The sequence below is a fragment of the Thermobia domestica genome, chromosome 8 (assembly GCF_964235325.1).
Source record: "Thermobia domestica chromosome 8, izTheDome1.hap1.1, whole genome shotgun sequence".
Classification (NCBI taxonomy): Eukaryota; Metazoa; Arthropoda; class Insecta; order Zygentoma; family Lepismatidae; genus Thermobia; species Thermobia domestica.
The window spans coordinates 7,775,476-7,795,177 of NC_137461.1; the positions used below are offsets into that span (position 1 = coordinate 7,775,476).

The following is a 19,702-nucleotide window of genomic DNA, read 5'->3' on the forward strand; positions in this document are numbered from 1 at the left end:
GTATGTGTGAGCAAATAGTCTTTTTTGCAGTAAGCTGGCCACAATAAATGTACATTTTTGTTGTAGGATTTGATTTGATGTCTAAATTTTAAATGTAAGCAAGTTGCTTTTAAACTTTTTGGTGATACTGAACACATACATAACAGTAATATATCAAATTCACAACAATATGAGGTAACTCAAAGTTGTGGTCTCTTGAGAATTAAAATACTCAATAACTTTTTAAACAACCGTCATTTTTTTAAAATCAAAATTACAAATCACTTTATTTTTATCATGTGACCCAAACTTGATGGAGTTATGAAGTTTTAAATTTTGAAACGGCCTCCATTTTGAAACAGCATGACGGATCTGATTCAATATCTGTAATTTGAAAACTGACCAAATTTGGTTTCAATCCATTCGCCTTTAAGAAAGTTACTGTATCCACTACATAATACAAAAATATATACTACTATTATAGAAATTGATAGATATCGTGACATCTCCGTAATAAGTAAATTCCCACACAAGCTATTACAAACCAGAAATTGAAAGAGGGTCGCTTGCAAGAGGGTGTGATAAAATAGAGGTCGTGATAGGGATTAGTTGAGAACCACTGAAATAGTTAAACTGTTTACAAAAGTCAGTTATTGTAATAATAGAAAATTTCCTCACACTTTGTAAGAATAACATTTTTGGGGTGCTTGAATGTGTGCTTGTTAATCAATGATATCTCGAATTTATTTTCTTCGGCTTGCCAACATCATGCTGATCATGGACCACTACTAGTAATTGTGGATCTGCTTGAAATTGTTATTTTTTTTATAATATTCTCCATTCGGATACCTTCTAAAATTTTGTAGGTTGACCTTTGACAGCCAAGTGTTGCAAATTTCAATCTATACTCTGTGAGATACACGAAACCCTTTGAATGCGAATGCAATATTTTGAATTCAGAAATTAAGTAAACAGCTAAACAATGAACAGTTTATGCAATTATCGATTGTTATTTGCTCAACAATCGACATACATCTGGAGGACGACAGTCAGAACGTGTATATTACTGCAATTGGTTTTTGAATATCAAGGATGGTTTGTAAGGCCCTTTCCATTACATCATAGTGATGAAGCATGGTTCCATATTTCCGGTCATATTAATTCACAGAAGACGAAGTACTGGGCAACGGAGAACCCTACGAGTGCTTGTTAGCAACCATGATGATAATAATCGGAGTTGAGTGCGCTGTAGAAGGAACGCGCATCATTGAATCGAGATTATTTTGACACTCCCCTCAACACGGTTGCGTATATGAAAATTGTTGATGTATTTTGTTCTCAACTCACTGAATATGAAAGGAATACTGCTTCTTCCAGCAAGATGGGGCAACATGCCATACTTCCAAATTATCCCTGAAACGAGCCCTTGATGTCTTCTCTGAGGAACGAGCTGTCAGCAAAGATTTTTGGCCACCACGTTCGTTTGATCTAGCAACATGTGATTTCTTCCTGTGGGGACACCTGAAGAGCAAGGTCCGTGAAAATAATTCACAAGCAATACAAGAACTGAAAGACAGCATTAGCCATGAAGTTGCCGCCATCGATATTCGAACTTTACGCCTTGTATATCTGAATATGTTTACACGTCCAGAGCTGTGTATTCATGTCGCAGGAAGTAACTTTCAACATCTTGTGTAAATATATTTTTCACATTTATTCTTCACTATTTTTTACTGTAAATAAATGGTAAGTCCATTTTAGCTCTTCGTTTCGGTAATTTCACTGCATTTCCTTTATTCTTACACGAGCTACTTTTATCTGCGCCACCCAGTACTTATCATATGTTACCAGCTTTAACAAAAAACGATAAAATTAGTGTCAATCGTTAGTGCTTTCTAGTGCACCAACTTCTAACGTTAGTGCTTCATTAGTGTAGGAGCTACAAGCAATAAACTTTTGGAGGGCCAAGTTCACGCTGTCCCCCACTTCAAGCACTAACGAAATAACTAGTGCCATTCGTTAGTGCATTGTTAGTGCTTTCTAGAGCACCAACCCGTAACGTTAGTTCTTCATTAGTGTAGGATCCAGAGCCAAAACAATGGTACACGATGGCCTCGCACTTCAAGCAATAATGAAAAAATCAGTGCCATTCATTATTGCATCGTTAGTGTTTCTACAAAGTACTAAGAGTTTCGTTAGTGCTTCACTATTGGTGTAGATACAGCCAATTATAAGTCACAAAACTCCCATAACAAATACATGGAAAATTTTTAATTGCTTAAAATTACCGGCAAATTCCAAATCAATAATGACCTCTTCTAGTGCAATCATTAGTGCATCACTAGTGCTTCTTAATGTACCAACCATAACCTTAGTGCTTCATTAGTGTAGTTACAACAAGTAAAAAGCCTTTTGGGCTTAGCGTGAACTTGGCTCCCCACTTTAAGCACTAACGAAATCATTTGTGCAATTTTTAGTGCATCATTAGTGCTTCTAGAAAACCCTGATATTTTCGTTAGTGCTTCACTATTAGTGTAGATGTAGACATTTACGTCTCACGAAACTCCCAAAAGAAATATATGAGGAAATTTCATCGCGTCAAATTACCGCCAATTCCAAAAGCACTAATGATCTCTTCTAGTGTAATCGTTAGTGCATCGTCAGTGCTTCTTGTAGTGAACGCTTGTGTGGAGAGGAGCTAGCATGCAAGTAGCTTCCCCTATGTTTCATCTTCTAGCATCTATAAAATTGAAGCAATAACACCCACTAACGTAGTAGTAACCATGATAATAATATTTAGTTATTAGTGCTTTTAAATTTGGCGGAAGATTTTTACAAATTGGAAAATGCTACTTGTCTAAATTTAGCCCCGCATGCATCTGAAATATTACCAAAACGTGTCACATGGTTAATGCTTCGTTTGTGCCCATTAGTACACTAAAGTCTAACGTTAGTACTATGATAGTTTAGGAATTATTAGTGAATAATTCGGACGGAACTCTATGAAAATTTATCGAAATTTACACTAATTGTGTAAAAGTTGAAAACCTGAAGTTAGCTCAGCTCGAGTTATTTATTAAAACTCCTAAACTCTGGTGGCACTGACGTTAAGTGATTAGTGTTTTATGGGGCACTAATTTTTCATGGTTATTGTACCTTTATGGGACAATTAGTGTCAAATTCGATAAATTTAAATTCAAGCCTATCCGGATTATTCATGAAAGACTAACGACAATGCTTAGTGTTTTATAGAGCTCACGTAATGCAGTAAGATCTTGTGTTTGTCCCACTTTTGTAGGACAATTAGTGTAAAATTCTTTAAGTAGAAAAATCTGAAGTTAGACCGGCTTGAGTTATGTATTAATAACTCCTAAAATATTATAGTACTAACGTTAGTACTTATTATTTTTTGGAGCGTTAAGGATGCGCTAATCTTCAGCGTTTGTTCTACCTTTGTGAGAAAATTAGTGTAAATTCTGTAATTTTAAATTCAGTCTCGTCTGAGTTATTCTTTAATAATTCTCAAACTACGATTTCACTTGCGTTAGAGTTAAGGTAGCACTAACCTTAGAGCTTTTTGTAGTGTTAACGCTGTACTAACCTTTGACGTTTATTCCACCTTTGTGAGACAATTATTGTAAACTTCGATAAATTTAAGTTTAGCCCTAAATGTGTTATTCACTTATAACTCCTAAATTATGACAGCCCTCGCCTTAGGGTTCAGTGTTTTATAGAGCTCTATTAATTCCCTAACCACTGATGTTAGGTTTTGTGGCACAATTACTACAAAGTTGTGTAAAAGTTGGAAAATCTAAAGTTAGCCCCGCCCGAGTAATTCGTAATAGCTTCTAAAATATGAAAGTACTAACGTTAGTGTTTACTGCACTAATGTGCAATAAAGAAGCACTAAACATGTAAAAAGTTTTAGTAGCACTTGAGAAGCGTGCGGGGCTAAATTTAGATACATGCCTTTTTCATTTTGAAAAATTCCTCCAAATTTAAAAGCACTAATAACCATGGTCTAATGATTGCAGTATAGTATAGTGTTAGTATGTCTTATTGCAGAACTTCTAACACTAGTGCTTCAACAGTATGGACCGTAGAAAAAAACTTTGGGAAGTTAACTATAAGCTAGTCGATCCCCATGAAAGCTTAACGATCAGAAGCACTAATGTCCGGTCTTGGTGCACTAGCAATCAATAATGAAACACTAACGATGGCACTAGAAGAGACCTACTGCTTTTCAATTTCGAGAGAATTTGACCCAATGAAAAATCCCCCATGTTTTTCTCATGGGACTTTCGTGACACATAATTGGGTTTATCTAAACTAATATTGAAGCACTAACGATATTATTGGTGTTTTCTAGAAACCCTAACATTGCACTATAGATTCATCATTAGTGCTTTCTTGGGAGGCTAAGGATCTTCGCTTTTAGCGTTCAATCTATAGAAACACTAATGTTGGGAGTTAATGCCATAAGAAGTACTAACGATCGCACTAGAAGAGATCATTAGTGTTTTTGAATTTGGCGGAAATTTGACGCAGTGAAAAATCCCCGATATATTTCTTACAGTAGTTTCGTAATATAATTTGGAATAACTACACTAAAAGTAAAACACTAATGAAACTATTAATGCTTTCTAAAAGCACTAACGATACACTAATGAATGACACTAATTCTTTTTAGTGCTTAAAGTGAGGGACCAGCGTATATCATTGTTTAGGCTCTAAAGCATACACTAATGAAACACTAACGTTAGAGATTTATGCACTAAGAAGCACTAAGGATGCATTAGCAAATGGCATAATTTTTTCGTTAGTGATTGAAGTAGGAGCCATGTTCACGCTAGGTTCCAAAAGTTTTTACTTGTAGCTCCTACACTAATCAAGCACTAACGTTAGATGTAATTGCACTAAGAAGCACTAACGTTAGATGTAGGTACACTAAGAAGCACTAACGATGCACTAGAAGAGATCATTACTGCTTTTGAACTCGGCGGGGATTAGACGCAAAAAACAACTCCCCACGTATTTATTAAGGGAGTTCCGTGACACGTAATTGGGCATAACCACCTAGTAGTGAAGCACTAACGAAACTATCCGTGTTTTCTAGAATCACTAACGATGCACTAGCAAATGTCAACAAGCTTATCGTTAGTGCTTGAAGTGAACTTGGCCCCCAAAAGCTTTTTACTTCTTATACTTACACTAATGAAGCAATAACGTTAGAGTTGGTGCACTAAGAACCACTAGTAATGCACTAACGATTGCACTAGAAGGGGTCTCGTGATTTCTAATTGGCTATACTTAGTTTATTATAAACTAAGTTGTGCTCTGAGAATCGCTACCTACTCCATGACTAGTGATTGTTATTTAGGAGAGCATTAGAGAATCTGTCGGAACATAAATATACTTAACTCAAACAATAAAGACACAAAAGAGATGTTTATTCTTAGTTGCGCTTTGTGTAAAAAAAATGTTGAATTTGATGTTTTAGATTTATTTTCCTATTAAACGTGTTAATAATGAAAAATTACTGTAAAATTACGTTTTATATGACTATACAAGTTATTATTAACAGTATTATTTACATACTTATCTATACCTAATATTAGCATCAAATACCCGCTTCGATGGGTTAAATTAACAAAAAATAGTATAATGTGTTCCGTTCGTCAGTCGCATTTTACTACTACTAAAGCGCTAACTTATCGGTCATTTTCGGTCAATTTTATATTTCTTTCCCCTCCTCCTACCCATCTTGTATGGCTGAATTTAGATTTACACAGCGTAGGAAGTGTGACTGTTCATATCAGCGGCCTCAAAAACCAAAAAATCGACACTGATATTTTTCATTTTCAATCATATATATATATATATATATATATATATATAGATCCCTACTCCACATCACTCAAATTGTGGTGCTAAATTTATATTTAAACGGGGTCAGAGATATCACTGTTGATCTCAGTTACCTCGAAAACTATGGATCCAACACTAATATTGGGGGTTTTGATCATTTTTATTTATCTCCCCCTCCCCTTCCCGACGTTACGGAGTTGAATTCAGACTAAACGGGACCGGATGTGTCTTTGTTCAACTCAGCAACCTCAAAACTATGGATTGCACACTAATATCGGTCATTATTGATCATTTTTAAATACCCCTTAATTTGCATCGTCAAAGTGATATAATAGAAATCATCCCAGGACGGAACCTCATCCATGTTGAAAATTTGATCGAGAACGCTTGGGAGGTTAAAGAGTTACTAAGTTTTATATATTTTTATATGTCTCCCCTCCTCTTCTCCCCAACCTCTAACAAGTAACACTTCACATCGTTGCTGCCGGTCTGACGCTAAACTATACATTTTCGGAAAGCACTAGTCCTAAATAGGATAACTACACAGTGCGACGGTCAGACGTTGCCGCGTTCAGGACTTATGGAGCGTCAAACATTAACATGGGGTTTATGAGAGTAACCATAGCAGTCGTATTATTTCATGCTAATTCGTCTTGCATTTGAACTCTGTGCTAACATGTGTGTTGTAGCAGTCGTATTATTTCATGCTAATTCGTCTTGCATTTGTACTCTGTGCTAACATTTGTGTTGTTTTTGTGTTTTTTAGGTATGCGTTGTAAGATGGATCCGAAAATGGTCGTTTGGGCTCTGGTGGCCGAGATCGGGACAAATGAGCGCAATCCAAATTTGGAAGAGCAAAGGATGGTGGCACACATCAAGTCTCTTTTGACCAGCGGGATGGAAGTCGTTGAAGAGATTCGTACGCTCGGCTTCGGTGACAGTGATGGTGACCAGGGGGACGGAGACATGGATTTTGGAGACGAGGAAGACCAAGAGCAGGAGGATGCAGAGATGCCTTCGTCATCGCAGCAGTCTCATACGTCTTCCGCATCTGGCTCATCAGCGTCAGAATACCTGCCCTCTCCTGTGAAGAAGCCGAAGTTCCAGGATCAGCCTCCAGAAGACTCCAAAATGACACCAGAGCAGTGGCGCGAGTACAAGGCAAAAGCCTATGCCTACTGGACGGTAAATCCAAAAACAGGTAGGCCTTGGAACACAAAGACCGGTCGTGCTACCCACTCGACTCTGCAGAATCAGTTCAGGTATATTCGGAACATTGGCGTGCTACGTCACTTTGGGGCAACACAAGGCAAAGATGACAAGAAGACGCTGATGGCAGAGATCAATGAGGCAGTTCGGGGCATGTTCGCGGAGAAACAGCACACTGCTATCATTCACGATCGAACGTTGCGAATTTGGGCCAGGCAAACAGCTAATGAACTGGACCCTAACAAGAGTCTCAAGTTCAAGGCATCACCGTCGTGGGTGTACAGATTCAAGAAGCGCAACAACATCGTGGACCGTGCAATCACCCACAGGGTCGGCAGGACCTGGCAACTGAAAGAGTTGGACTTGCAGCAGCAGGCTGATGCTTTCGTATTAGCGACTCGCGAGCTCATTGCAAGCGAAAGCATCCCACCAACGCAGGTTGCCAATGCAGATCAGAGTAGCTTCAAGAAGTTGTTGCAGAGTACTCGCACTCTCCGTACCAAAGGAACAACAGTCGTGCGAGCGGTTGTGGGATCCATGAGCGCAACAACCCACAGCTACATGATCATGCCCGTGATCACCATGGCCGGAGAGATTCTGCGGCCGATGTATGTACTGGTGTCGGAACCAAGTGGAAAGTTTCCGGGAAACAAGCCTGCAGATCCACCGAACATCAAATCATTTGCTGGCAAAACGTCCAACATGAACAGGGACGACCTTAAGGACTTCTACGAGCAAGTGTTCTGGCCAAGCATGCCTGATGATCGGAAGAAGATCGTTTTGCTATTGGACTCGTGGACTCTGAACAAGGACGACAATCTATCGAACGCACTGAAGCCTGCCGACGTTGCGTTGCACAAGAGACTGATTCCTGGTGGTTGCACTGGAAAGATTCAGCCTTTAGATGTGCATTTCTTCCGTCAGTACAAGTCCTTTGTACGCTTTGTGACCGACACACTGGCCATGGACAGTGTCATGGATATCTGGCATCGCGATCGATTCCTGGCACTACAGTCGTTTTCACTCTACCAGTTCAGCGCACCCCGATTCAAGAACCTGATCCGGTACGCTTTCCACAAGGCTGGCTATCTGGACGAGGAGCCGGGAATGTGGATCTCTCCGCACGAGTACTGCTTTGACTCCCTCGACGAAGGTGACGTGTGCTTCACGTGCGGCGAACTACCGTTCGTCAAGTGTGCACACTGTGAGCGCACTCTTTGCATCTCTCATGCTCTGTTCGACGATTTGCACATTGATTGTACCCTTTAACTTACGCAAACAAGTGCTCAATCAGACAACGTCGATTCAAACGTCACAAACCTTGTGTTCTTCTTCGTTTCCTGTAACTCTCATAAACCCCATGTTAATGTTTGACGCTCCATAAGTCCTGAACGCGGCAACGTCTGACCGTCGCACTGTGTAGTTATCCTATTTAGGACTAGTGCTTTCCGAAAATGTATAGTTTAGCGTCAGACCGGCAGCAACGATGTGAAGTGTTACTTGTAAGGTCTAACCTCTAAATGATATAATAAAAACTTCCCAGGCTCGAAATTCATCCAAGTTGAAAACTTGATTAATCTCAGTCTGGTGTTTCAAAAGTTATTAACTCACTATTATTTTACTATTAGTTACTATTATCAGTAACACACTATTAGTTACTATTATTAGTACTCACTATTAGTTACTATTATTTTCATTTACATCGACTTTTGTATATCCTCCCTTTTCCTCCTTCCCTACATTCCTCCATCAAAGTGAAATGACAAAAACATGAATTTCATCTATGTTGACAATTTGATCGAGATCAGTAATTTGGTTCAAGAGTTATTAAGGTTTATTTGTTTATATCTTCCCCTTCTCCCCCGCTCCTAAGTCATATAATCAAAACGAATAGACAAAAACACTCCCAGGCCCGAATCGTATCAGTGTTGAAAATTTGATCGAGATCGGTAGGGTGGTTCAAGAAATTAGAAGTCACAAACAGAGTCAATTTCAATTTTATATAAGGAGATAATCTAATATAAATAAAATAAAGAGTTTATGTGTCTGACCGTGCGCGGGCTGGAGACCGAACGACTGGACCGAAAGTTACTAAATTTTGGTCACAGATACATTGATGTAGGTCCCAGACCCAGACGAAGAATTATTTTTTTTAAAAGTTCGAAACAGGGGGGTCTCCGAGGGAGCGTTTACCGGGACATGTAAAAGTAGTAGAAAATGACAGATATTATTATTTAATTCATAGTTTTCGCGATCGCTGAGATGAATGGTGAAACTCCAATCGAATTTATTTCCAAATCCACCTCATTCGGCTGCAGGATCGAGGATCAAGGAAGATACCGAGACATGTAAAAAAAAAAAAAAAAATCCAAAATGACAATACACCGGTCTGCGAAGATTTTCCGGTAAAAGTAACTTTATGCGATATACTTTAGATTTAGTGTACTTGTGTAAAATATAATACCAGTTGTTTTGTATCACGTATAGAATTGTCATAAATCCTTCTCATCTTTATGGCAATGGAGCTTCGTTTTTGTAAATAAGGTTTGGATTGAGTTATGGAATGTAGGTATGGACATGTGTGAAGTATAATATTGTATGTCGTCTTTTTTTGGGAAGGGATTAGGTAATTATCAAGTAACATCTGAACAACAAATATAACAGTTGAAGTTCGCGCATGCGCAGTCCCAGACAAGGGCAATACACCAAGTTCTTTTTTCTGAGAGGGCATTCGGATAATGTTTATCACGCCTTTGTCTACAAGTTACAACGTGCACTTGAAGTCGATCCGTGAGTGATTTTGTGTTAGAAATGGCAAGTGGCAGTGATGTTCGGAGGAGAAAATGCGTGAATAATCCACACTAATACTGTTATATATGTAACATCATACCATTAAAGAGCAAAAGTGAAATACTACGCCATTTTAAAAAGCTTTACTTAGCATATTTTGACATGAAGTTAGGTCATCAGGACAAGAATTTCGCATCTCATATTGTGTGTAAAGCGTGTGTAGAAAACCTGCGGTTGGTACAAAGGGTTATTGCCATCAATGCCATTCGGAATCCCAATGGTTTGGCTGGAAAAGGAAAAAATGTTAACGACTGTTATTTTTGTGTATTTAAAGTGTTCGGTTTCTATAGTAAAAACGAGAAGACATTTTGTATCCAAGCCTTCCATCAGCCATAACGCTCGTACCACACGGACCCGATATTCCTGTTCCAAAGCCGCCAACAGTTACCAGAGTTTGTGTCTTCGTCATCTTCAAGTGCGGAGGACGGTGATGATGATACCTTTATACCGGATCTTGAAGATAAATCTCCACATCTTTATAATCAGTGTGGCTTAAATGAATTGGTGCGTGACTTAGGCCTGACTAAAGAAAAGAGTGAACTTTTAGGATCAAGATTAAAAGAGAGAAATATTTTACTTTCTGGGACAAATTCATATTTTTACATAAATCGGGAGGAAGAATTCAGGCATTTTTTGCCTAAGAAGAAAAACTTGTGTTTTGCTATGATATCCCTGGATTCGTTCATTGTCTTGGAATAGTTCACCAAGGAAAGGACTGTCGTCTATTTATTGATTCTAATAAAGAAAGTCTCATAGGTGTTCTTGTGCACAATGGAAATGAACTTGTTTCAATGCCAGTCGCCCATTAAACATTTCTTCGTGAAAACTCACAATTTATCTATGGTTTTATAGATACTGAAATACAATAAACATAGATGTTTACTGTGCTGTGATTTAAAAGTATGCGGTATCATATTGGGACAGCAAGCAGGTTATACAAAGTTCGCTTGTTTCAGGTGTGAGTGCGAATCTCGGAACAGGGATAGGCACTGGTTAGTTTCCGAGTGGCCCAAGAGGAAACAGTTCGTGTCAGGAGCACGAAACATTGTAAATCGTTCATTAATTGATCCTCAAAATGTGTTATTGCCACCTTTGCATACAAAATTGGGAATTAAGAAGCACTGTTAAGAGTTTGGATACAAGTAGTTCCTGCTTTCGCTACCTCTGTTAGAAATTTCTAGGACTGTCGGATGTCAAAATTAAAGGAGGAGTTTTTGACGGCCCCCAAATTCGGAACATTACGAATGATCCTACATTGACAACGACGATGAAGGAAACACAGCTTTAGACATGCGAATTATTCAAGAATGTTTCCTGCAATTTCCTGGGTTATGTTAAACTACCCAGGAACTACCAACTACCAACAGGTTGTCGAAACCATCCTGTACAACTTCCAGAAATTATTTTGCTTAAAGTTACATTTCCTCCACAGTCATTTGAAATATTTTCGTGCAAATTTAGAAACATTTCAGCAAGGAACATGGCGAGCAGTTCCATCAAGACATAAAAAAATGGAACAAAGATATCAGGGGCGATGGGACGACTCCATAATGTCAGATTACTGTTGGTGTCCGGTGTTGGTAACACTACTCAAGAACACAAAAGTAAATCAACACAGTGTTCACTAACATCTAAGCCCAGCAAAAAATAGTGTTCTTGTAGTCATATTCATACATTCTAGCAATGAACATGTTACATTAAGTACTGCTTTTTTGTATATTCGTTACAATTTGATCATGTTCTATTCACATTGCAGATATTGTCTATTATGGTGAACGTTGTGCTGAAATTAAAACAGTATGAAAAAATTGATTTCATATTGTAGCAAACTGCATGTGATAGGCAAAACTATAGTGTTCCTGAGGTGAGATTTATACCTTTTACAAATGAATCTGTTACATAAAGTAGTGTTTCGTATATTCGTTGCAATTTAATCATGTCCCACTCAAATTACACATATTCTCTATTATGGTGTTTTCTATACAAATTCTATATAACAATATAAAAAGTTACGATTAAAGATAGCAAAAAGAAAAGAAAAAAGAAACTGTACGTGATAGGCAAAAAGTGTTTGCATATTCGAAATCAGTACACACAAATTAGGATAAATCACCTCTTCAAGCTTTTGTTGGAGGAAAATAATTTATTTCGCAGGCCGGTGTTATTAGTTTCAAATCCATAAGTTCTCGTAGTCGTTGAGTTCAATGCTGACACTTCCATTATCGATGAGTTTCAAATTTAGCTACCATTGGATGCAGGCCGTGAGTTACCAGAGGGGGGGGGGAATCCGAGACATAAAAATCATCCAAAATGACCGATATTAGTGTCAAATAGTTTTCGTGATCGCTAAGATGAATGGTGATATCTCCAAAGGCGTAGACTTCCAAATACAGTATTCCCATACGGAGAATGGGTATTTCTGCTAGTATATAATACATTTGCAAGTAGCAATGATGTAAACTAGAAGATAAAAAATAAACTACTGTATTAGTATATCTCACCATAGAAGATAATGTTTCGTCTCTGAAGAGTTTTATTAATCGATACATCATTATGAACGCAAATAGTATCATAAGCCAACAGGTCATCTGAAAGAAAATTTCAAAAAGTGATAGTACGTATAAAAATAGTTTTTTCTCAAGGATTAATCTAACGTATAACATCAACTGGACGTAAATATTTAAAAAAATATATGTAACAGTTAATTGTATCTTCATATAAGAGAAGTATGCTATTAAATGTCGTCCCGGAAAATCCGGGACCATAACGGAATCTAGATCTGTCCGCCAGCGTTCCGAAAATATTTCACACGACTCTTAGATGTCCCAGATTTTAACGAAGAAGAAGGGAGGGGAATATTATACTTCGCTTTTTTTTTTCAGACGATTAGGTACATAATTATTCTCTTCAACTTCTGAGTATGGCAATTCAAAAGTTGACGAAAAGAAACCTGAATACATTAAAACATGGATTTAATTAAGTTCACGATTTAACTACTTTGACATTGAACGAAGCATTCGTTTCATTGGGCCAAGGACAAAAGGTTTTACTGCTCAATCTTATTGCTATCTTTAGTACTCTGTTTCAATCTGCATCTTACATCTGTAATATTTTAATCCTTTCTAAACAAAAAAGGAGAGGATACAATACGAACAGACAAAACGCGCGAAAGGAAGGATCATACCTTGAATTAGCTAAAACAGACTCTGAAAGCCATGAAACGTAAGAGATTCTCAAAAATTAAAAAAAAAAAACACAAACAATTTTGCTTACCAGGAGGAGAAGTAAGTGATCTGCTAACGTTTGCTTAACTAGGAAGAAGGTCTTCTAAAATGACTAAAAATGTGATTACGTAATATTTGAACAATTCTATCTAATGGAGTAAAGTTAATTAGTATTCTACACTTCTTTTCAATTTAAACATTTCAAAGATTCTCGTAGTTTAGTAGCGTGTCGGATTTTTATTTTTTTGAAATGTGGCTACCCTATATTGTAGGGAAAAGAATCGCAAAGGAAATAATGCGCATTCTTCCAGACTTAGCAGTAGCAAGTCCACAGCATCAGTATAACAATTCTGTTAGTATCGAGTGAGTAATGTTGTACACAGTCTTTGGTACAGTCTATCGGTAGAAGGCACATCAAGCAGTTCCTAACAGTAACAATATAACCTATTGTCACAACTCTATCACCTCTCAAAGAGAGATGTATTCCATGGCTATGTAACCTCCCGTGGTAAATACAAAGACAAATTTTTCTCTAGAATTTGATACAGTGCAATGGAAACAACAAGTATTTCATTGAGTACAACAACAGACGTGAAGGCGAATTTTGGTAGCTAGAGCTACCGTTGGCTTTGAATTCATTGTTCAATACGTATGCTAACAAACCTCCCCAGGTCCGAATGGCATCTCACCTAACCTTGAAAGAATCGTAGGCAACTTGAAAAATTTTAACAAAACGTTTGTAGGTGGCAGCACGTTATCGAGATGGCAGAACACCAGCGTGTAAAACGTGCTCGTGGAAGTCGAGGTAAGTTGTCAATTATAGATGTGTTTGTTAATTTCTTTTGAAAGACAAAGTATTACTAACCTTTATTAGATGATTGCTAGAAGTAAGTGACCTATTTTATAGAAATTAATATCGTGTGTTGTAGCTGCAATAGAGAATATTTAATTACGGCATCTGCAGCTACCATTTGTAGAGGGAGGAATTAATTTTACGTTTGTAGATGTAAATTTCGTATTTCTGTTAGAAAAATGCTACGCTTAGAATTGCTGCTAAAAGGCACTGGAATTAATTGGGTAACTACTTAGGGATTGGGGAATATAATTTTGTAAGAATAATACTTTATTTAGAATGGGCGCTAAAAGTACTGCAATCAGTGGCGTAGCTACTTAGAGGACAGAGGTACAATGATTCTGTCAGAATAATTACGATGCTTAGAAAGCAACTAAATGGTACTGCAATCAGTGGTGTAGCTACTTAGAGAGCAGGATGATTTTCCTTTGGTTAGCATAATGGTATGCTTTGATGAAATGGGATTAGCTTTACTAGCGGTAACAGCACTATAGACTATGCTTAGAATAGCAGATAAAATGTTCTGCAATCAGTGGCGTTGCTACTCAGGGGACCATAATTTTGTCATAATAATTTTTTGCTTAGAACAACCGCTAAAATGTTTTGTACGTAGTGATAAGCATGATAAAGTAGAGATACTACAGAGAAATTACAAACAAAAGCGACACACGTGTATTCATAGACATTATTTTTTTTTCTTGAAGAGCAAATCATTTGTCAAGTTTTCATATTTTTCAAGAATTCATATTTTTGAAGTTTTTAAATTAGATTTTCAATATCTAATTAGAAATATTATTTTAATTCTAGGAGCTAAACCCTTACTTGCGCACGAAATTCTAGATGCATTGGATGAATCTGATTTGGACCTTAGTGATCAAGAAGATTTTCAAGATGGATCAAGCTCAACAGAATATCTGCCTGAAGAAGAAGAGTCAAGAGATTATTGCAAGGCTAAACAGCGCAGATTTTTCTGGAAGAAAACAGAGGATTTTCGACCAGTGCTATTGGACCCACCTGTAGTTGATTATAACCCTAACACTCACACGACTTGGCAACCTCATCATTATTTTACCCAGTATTTCAGTGATGACTTCTATAAGTTAGTAGCAACTCAAACTAATAGAACACATGTAAATGAAAATGGAAAAAACACTTGATGTGTCCCTGAAGAAATACAACAATTGTTGGTGTATCTATTCTAGCAGGAACAATAAAATTTCCCCAGCTTCATATGTATTGGACAGGAAAATATGGGATTGATATTATTAAGAATACAATGCAAAGAGACAGATTTTTTCAGTTACGAACCCGACTTAAAGTTGTCTATGATGATGATATACCTGAAGAAGACAAGAAGACAGTTAGAATTTGAAAAATCAGGCCAATGCTCTCCATTATCAGAGAGAAGTGCTTACAGCTACCACTTTCTGTACATTTATGTGTAGATGAACAGATGGTCCCTTTCACTGGACAAACCCGTCTGAAACATAAAGTACCAGGCAAACCTCACCCTGAAGGATTGAAAATATTTGTGTTGGCAGCCCCAAGTGGTTTGATTCTCAATTTCGAAGTTTACCAAGGAAAAGGCACCACTTCAGAAACGTTGCAAAACTTATTGATAGGTACAGCATTGGTTCTCGATCTGGTAAATGTGCTTGATAAGGGTCACAAATTATATTTCGATTGTTATTTTACTTCCATTCAATTGATGGAGGAACTAAACCAAAGAGGATTAACCGCAACTGGCACAATCATGAAAGGTCGTGTTCCAGCCTCTGCACATTTGGCAAGTGACCTTGAGTTAAAGAAGAAAGGGCCTGGCGCATGTGATATGAGTGTCCGAAGTGATAACCAAATAGCAGTAGTGAAGTGGTTCGATAATAAGGGAATTTTGTTACTGAGTACTATGCAAGGGATTGAGCCAATGGCACTCTGTAAAAGATGGACCAAGAAAGACAACAAGTTTATTCAGATTAGTCATCCTGAGTGTATTTCAAAGTACAATGACAATATGGGAGGAGTTGATTTACATTATTGAATGCTCTCATTCTATCCAATGCTGCATCGGGGAAGGGGGGCGCGGTGGCTCAGTGGTAGAGCGTTCACCTCCGGTGCTTGGGGTCCCTGGTTCGATCCCAGCTCGCGCCGTGTGGACTTTGTGGTGGACAAACACCGTGCTCGTGGGTTTTCTCGGGGCTCTCCCGTTTCCACCCACTTTTTTCATTCCACCATTTCACTCATTTCTCATTATCACCGTCTCCTTTAGTCTAACCGGTATAATCGTGGGACGTTAAACTTAATGATTTCATTTCATTTTCATTTTCCAATGCTGCACCGTACAAAGAAATGGACTATTAGAGTTTTCCACCATCTGATAGATCTAGCACTTACAAATGCTTGGATCCAATATCGTGAGGACAGAAAGGCCTTAGGTTGTCCCAAGAAGGATATTTTAGAATATATTGATTTTCGATTTGAAGTGGGGGAGTTTCTGTGTTGCACTGCCTCATCTTCAGACGTTCAGGAAAGCAGTGATGAATATGAAGAAGATGATGATTTTGTTCGAAGTAAACAAGGAAAGAAAAGAAAAGTTTATACCATACCATCTATCCATTTCCGCAAATCTGGTGTTCATTTGCCATGGTTTGTGAATATGAGCAACTCCAATACACGCTGTCGATTGCCAGGTTGCAAAGGAAGAAGTAGATATCGCTGCTGCAAGTGCAACGTATATTTGTGTGTTGGTCCAAGGAACTGCTTCTTCCATTTTCACAATCAAGACTAGGCACAAAAAGTGAATGCTATGAATCACGTTTTCCTGCTTTGTGATAAGGAAAAACTAAAATTCCATGAACTTTTTCCCATGGATATTTTTCAATTCTGTTTCAAAAATTTTTCACGTTCTGGCCTTCATATAAGTTTAGTTAAATTTATAAGAGCATTTATTCATCATTAGATATTAGTTTTCTTAAATTTAGATATTAGCCATAGCAATATTGTTTTGTTTTCTAAAATAATAAATAATGTAGTTTAACCAATATATTTTTTCAATTTAAAACGGGTGGCATCTACAGCGACCAACCAGTTCTCAGCCAATCAGAATTCAATTATGGAAAATTTTATTGTTTTCTTAATATTTGCACCGAACTGAACATAGCAAACCAACTGTATCATGTATTCAAAAACTTTGGTCATACTCAGGTCTGAGGAGGATATAATGCAGCGTTCGGAATATTGATTTATTTTATAGTCAGTATGGATTATAGGAAATAATATAGAAATGTAAAAATATCAAATACACTTTTGACAAAGTGGATACTTTCCAATATCTAGGGTAAATATTAACAGACGAAAACCATATTCAAGAAGAAATTATATGTCGATTAAAGCAGGGGATTCGTCTTATTATTCAGTTCAAAATTTGTTGGCACAAATTCTCTCAAGGAATATCAAGCTATACACACATACACACACACACACACATATTATATATATATATATATATATATATATATATATATATATATATATATATATATATATATATCGGGTATTGCAAAATAAGTGTTACTACTCTTGGGAGGTGACTCCTGCCACTGGGACAAGAAAAAAAGTTCTTTTCAACTTTCTGCTATCGGACATAGTTTCAGATCTACAAGGTGCCGAAAGCGTGGAAAAATGACTTTCGGACGCCAATAGTTCGGAAACTATCCAACATAAAGAGGGCGGGTAAAAAATTCACTGAAGAAGTCATACCTGCTCTATTGAATTTTGCATGTTTCACAATCCTACCGTGCACGCGCAAGGGATTCCCCAAAGGAACGGAGGGAGTCCCGGATAATCTGCCAAATGAAACTTAGTCTAAATGGATATGAATTGATAGGCTTTCTACCAGGTAACAATAATTCGTTTGTCTTAAGTCGATATCTGGAACAAATACAAAATGGCGGACACCTTTAAGCCCGTTGTGTGAGGTTGCATAATCGCCAGGTACGGATGCTGGCCAACAGTGACGTTCCGAGTATTAATTGTAGCGAATTTGTACTCAAATACTCTAGAAAGACATCTGGAGTGTCGGTAGAGCATAACAGACGAAGCAGGGTGATTCACATGTGTGGAAACACTTAACGAAAAATGCCAAGAAATGCACTCATACTCAGTAAACGTGAGTTCAAAGCGTCGGAAATGTAAGGATTAGCGTCAAAAACATGAAAGCCATTGCCAATTCACCAATAATATTTCCTCAAACCGATGCAATATGATGTACATGGTTGCATACCAATAAGGATGCAATAACTGAGGCCAAGTTCAAATTGTGCAATGGACTCAGTAAGAAACTGGGTAAACTAAATGAATGTCACTAGTGGGATCGCGTGATCGATATTGAAATCTGGCCAATGTGTGTTGATATCAACATGTAGCTAATGGACAAATGTCAACATGTCCCACTACTGCCGGGACATCGTCCCACGTGGGAAAAATAGGAAAATAACTACTCGGGTCTTGAATCTGATACCGTGGGCCCCCAGTAGGATTGGAAACTACGACCACGCGAGCAAAAGCGAGCGCTCTAGCCCTGAGGTTCGAAGGAGCCTCACTTTCTCTGTATTCGTTTCTTTGAGGAGTACCCATTTTGTTTGGGAAGTCCTCTTGTACAGTCTCCAGACATACTTGTGTGTTTCATTTTGTTACTCTTACTGCACAGTTGTAATCAGAGCTTTAAGACGTTTCTTCCTATTTCTCATGTCGTTTTATTTTCCATATGTATGGTGTTCCTGCTGTAGTGTTAAATGTGCCAAATTGGCTCATTTTCGTCTTTGTCTTGGCATTTGCACTGTGTGTAAGATACGAATTTCTAGAGATATTTTCCTATATTTCGAGTACGTCATATGTCTCAGAAGATGTGGGACATGATATAAATTTGTTATTTTCACGCTCTATCAGAATTTGAACCATGCATTAAGAGATTTCTTTTCATATGTGTCGACTGTGGGACAATGTCCAAAACAAAGAGGGACATTGATACAATCGTGTTCTAGTTACGTTCTACCAAAAGATGCAGCAATGTGTAATAGCAGAATGTAATACCAGAATGTACAACGTTATTTTCCTAGTTTTCGCACGTGAGATGGTGTCCCAGCAGCAGTGGGACATGTTGACATTTGTCCATTAGCTACATGTTGATATCAACACACACATTGGCCACATTTCAATATCGATCATGCGATCCCACTAGTGACATTCATTTAGTTTACCCAGTTTCTTACTGAGTCCATTGCACAATTTGAACTTGGCCTCAGTTGTTGCATCCTTATTGGTATGCAACCATGCACATCATATTGCATCGGTTTAGGGAAATATTATTGGTGAATTGGCAATGGCTTTCATGTTTTTGACGCTAATCCTTACATTTCCGACGCTTTGAACTCACGTTTACTGAGTATGAGTGCATTTCTTGGCATTTTTCGTTAAGTGTTTCCACACATGTGAATCACCCTGCTTCGTCTGTTATGCTCTACCGACACTCCAGATGTCTTTCTAGAGCATTTGAGTACAAATTCGCTACAATTAATACTCAGAACGTCACTGTTGGCCAGCATCCGTACCTGGCGATTATGCAACCTCACACAACGGGCTTAAAGGTGTCCGCCATTTTGCATTTGTTCCAGATATCGACTTAAGACAACGAATTATTGTTACCTGGTAGAAAACCTATCAA

At 37.8% G+C, this 19,702-nt stretch overlaps 1 protein-coding gene across 4 annotated transcripts in view; it reads right to left on the reverse strand.

The window, feature by feature from the left end:
* LOC145692671 (phospholipid-transporting ATPase ABCA3-like) overlaps positions 1-19,702 on the reverse strand; it is a 354,108-nt gene that overhangs the window by 162,635 nt on the left and 171,771 nt on the right. For 3 of the 4 annotated variants that reach the window (XM_081768050.1, XM_081768048.1, XM_081768049.1), the window contains one exon: positions 12,408-12,494. The exons of the other annotated variant lie outside the window; for it this stretch is intronic. In XM_081768050.1, the coding sequence (XP_081624176.1) occupies positions 12,408-12,494 (87 nt within the window). The remainder of the gene's footprint in view (positions 1-12,407; positions 12,495-19,702) is intronic. 4 annotated transcript variants of the gene reach the window in all.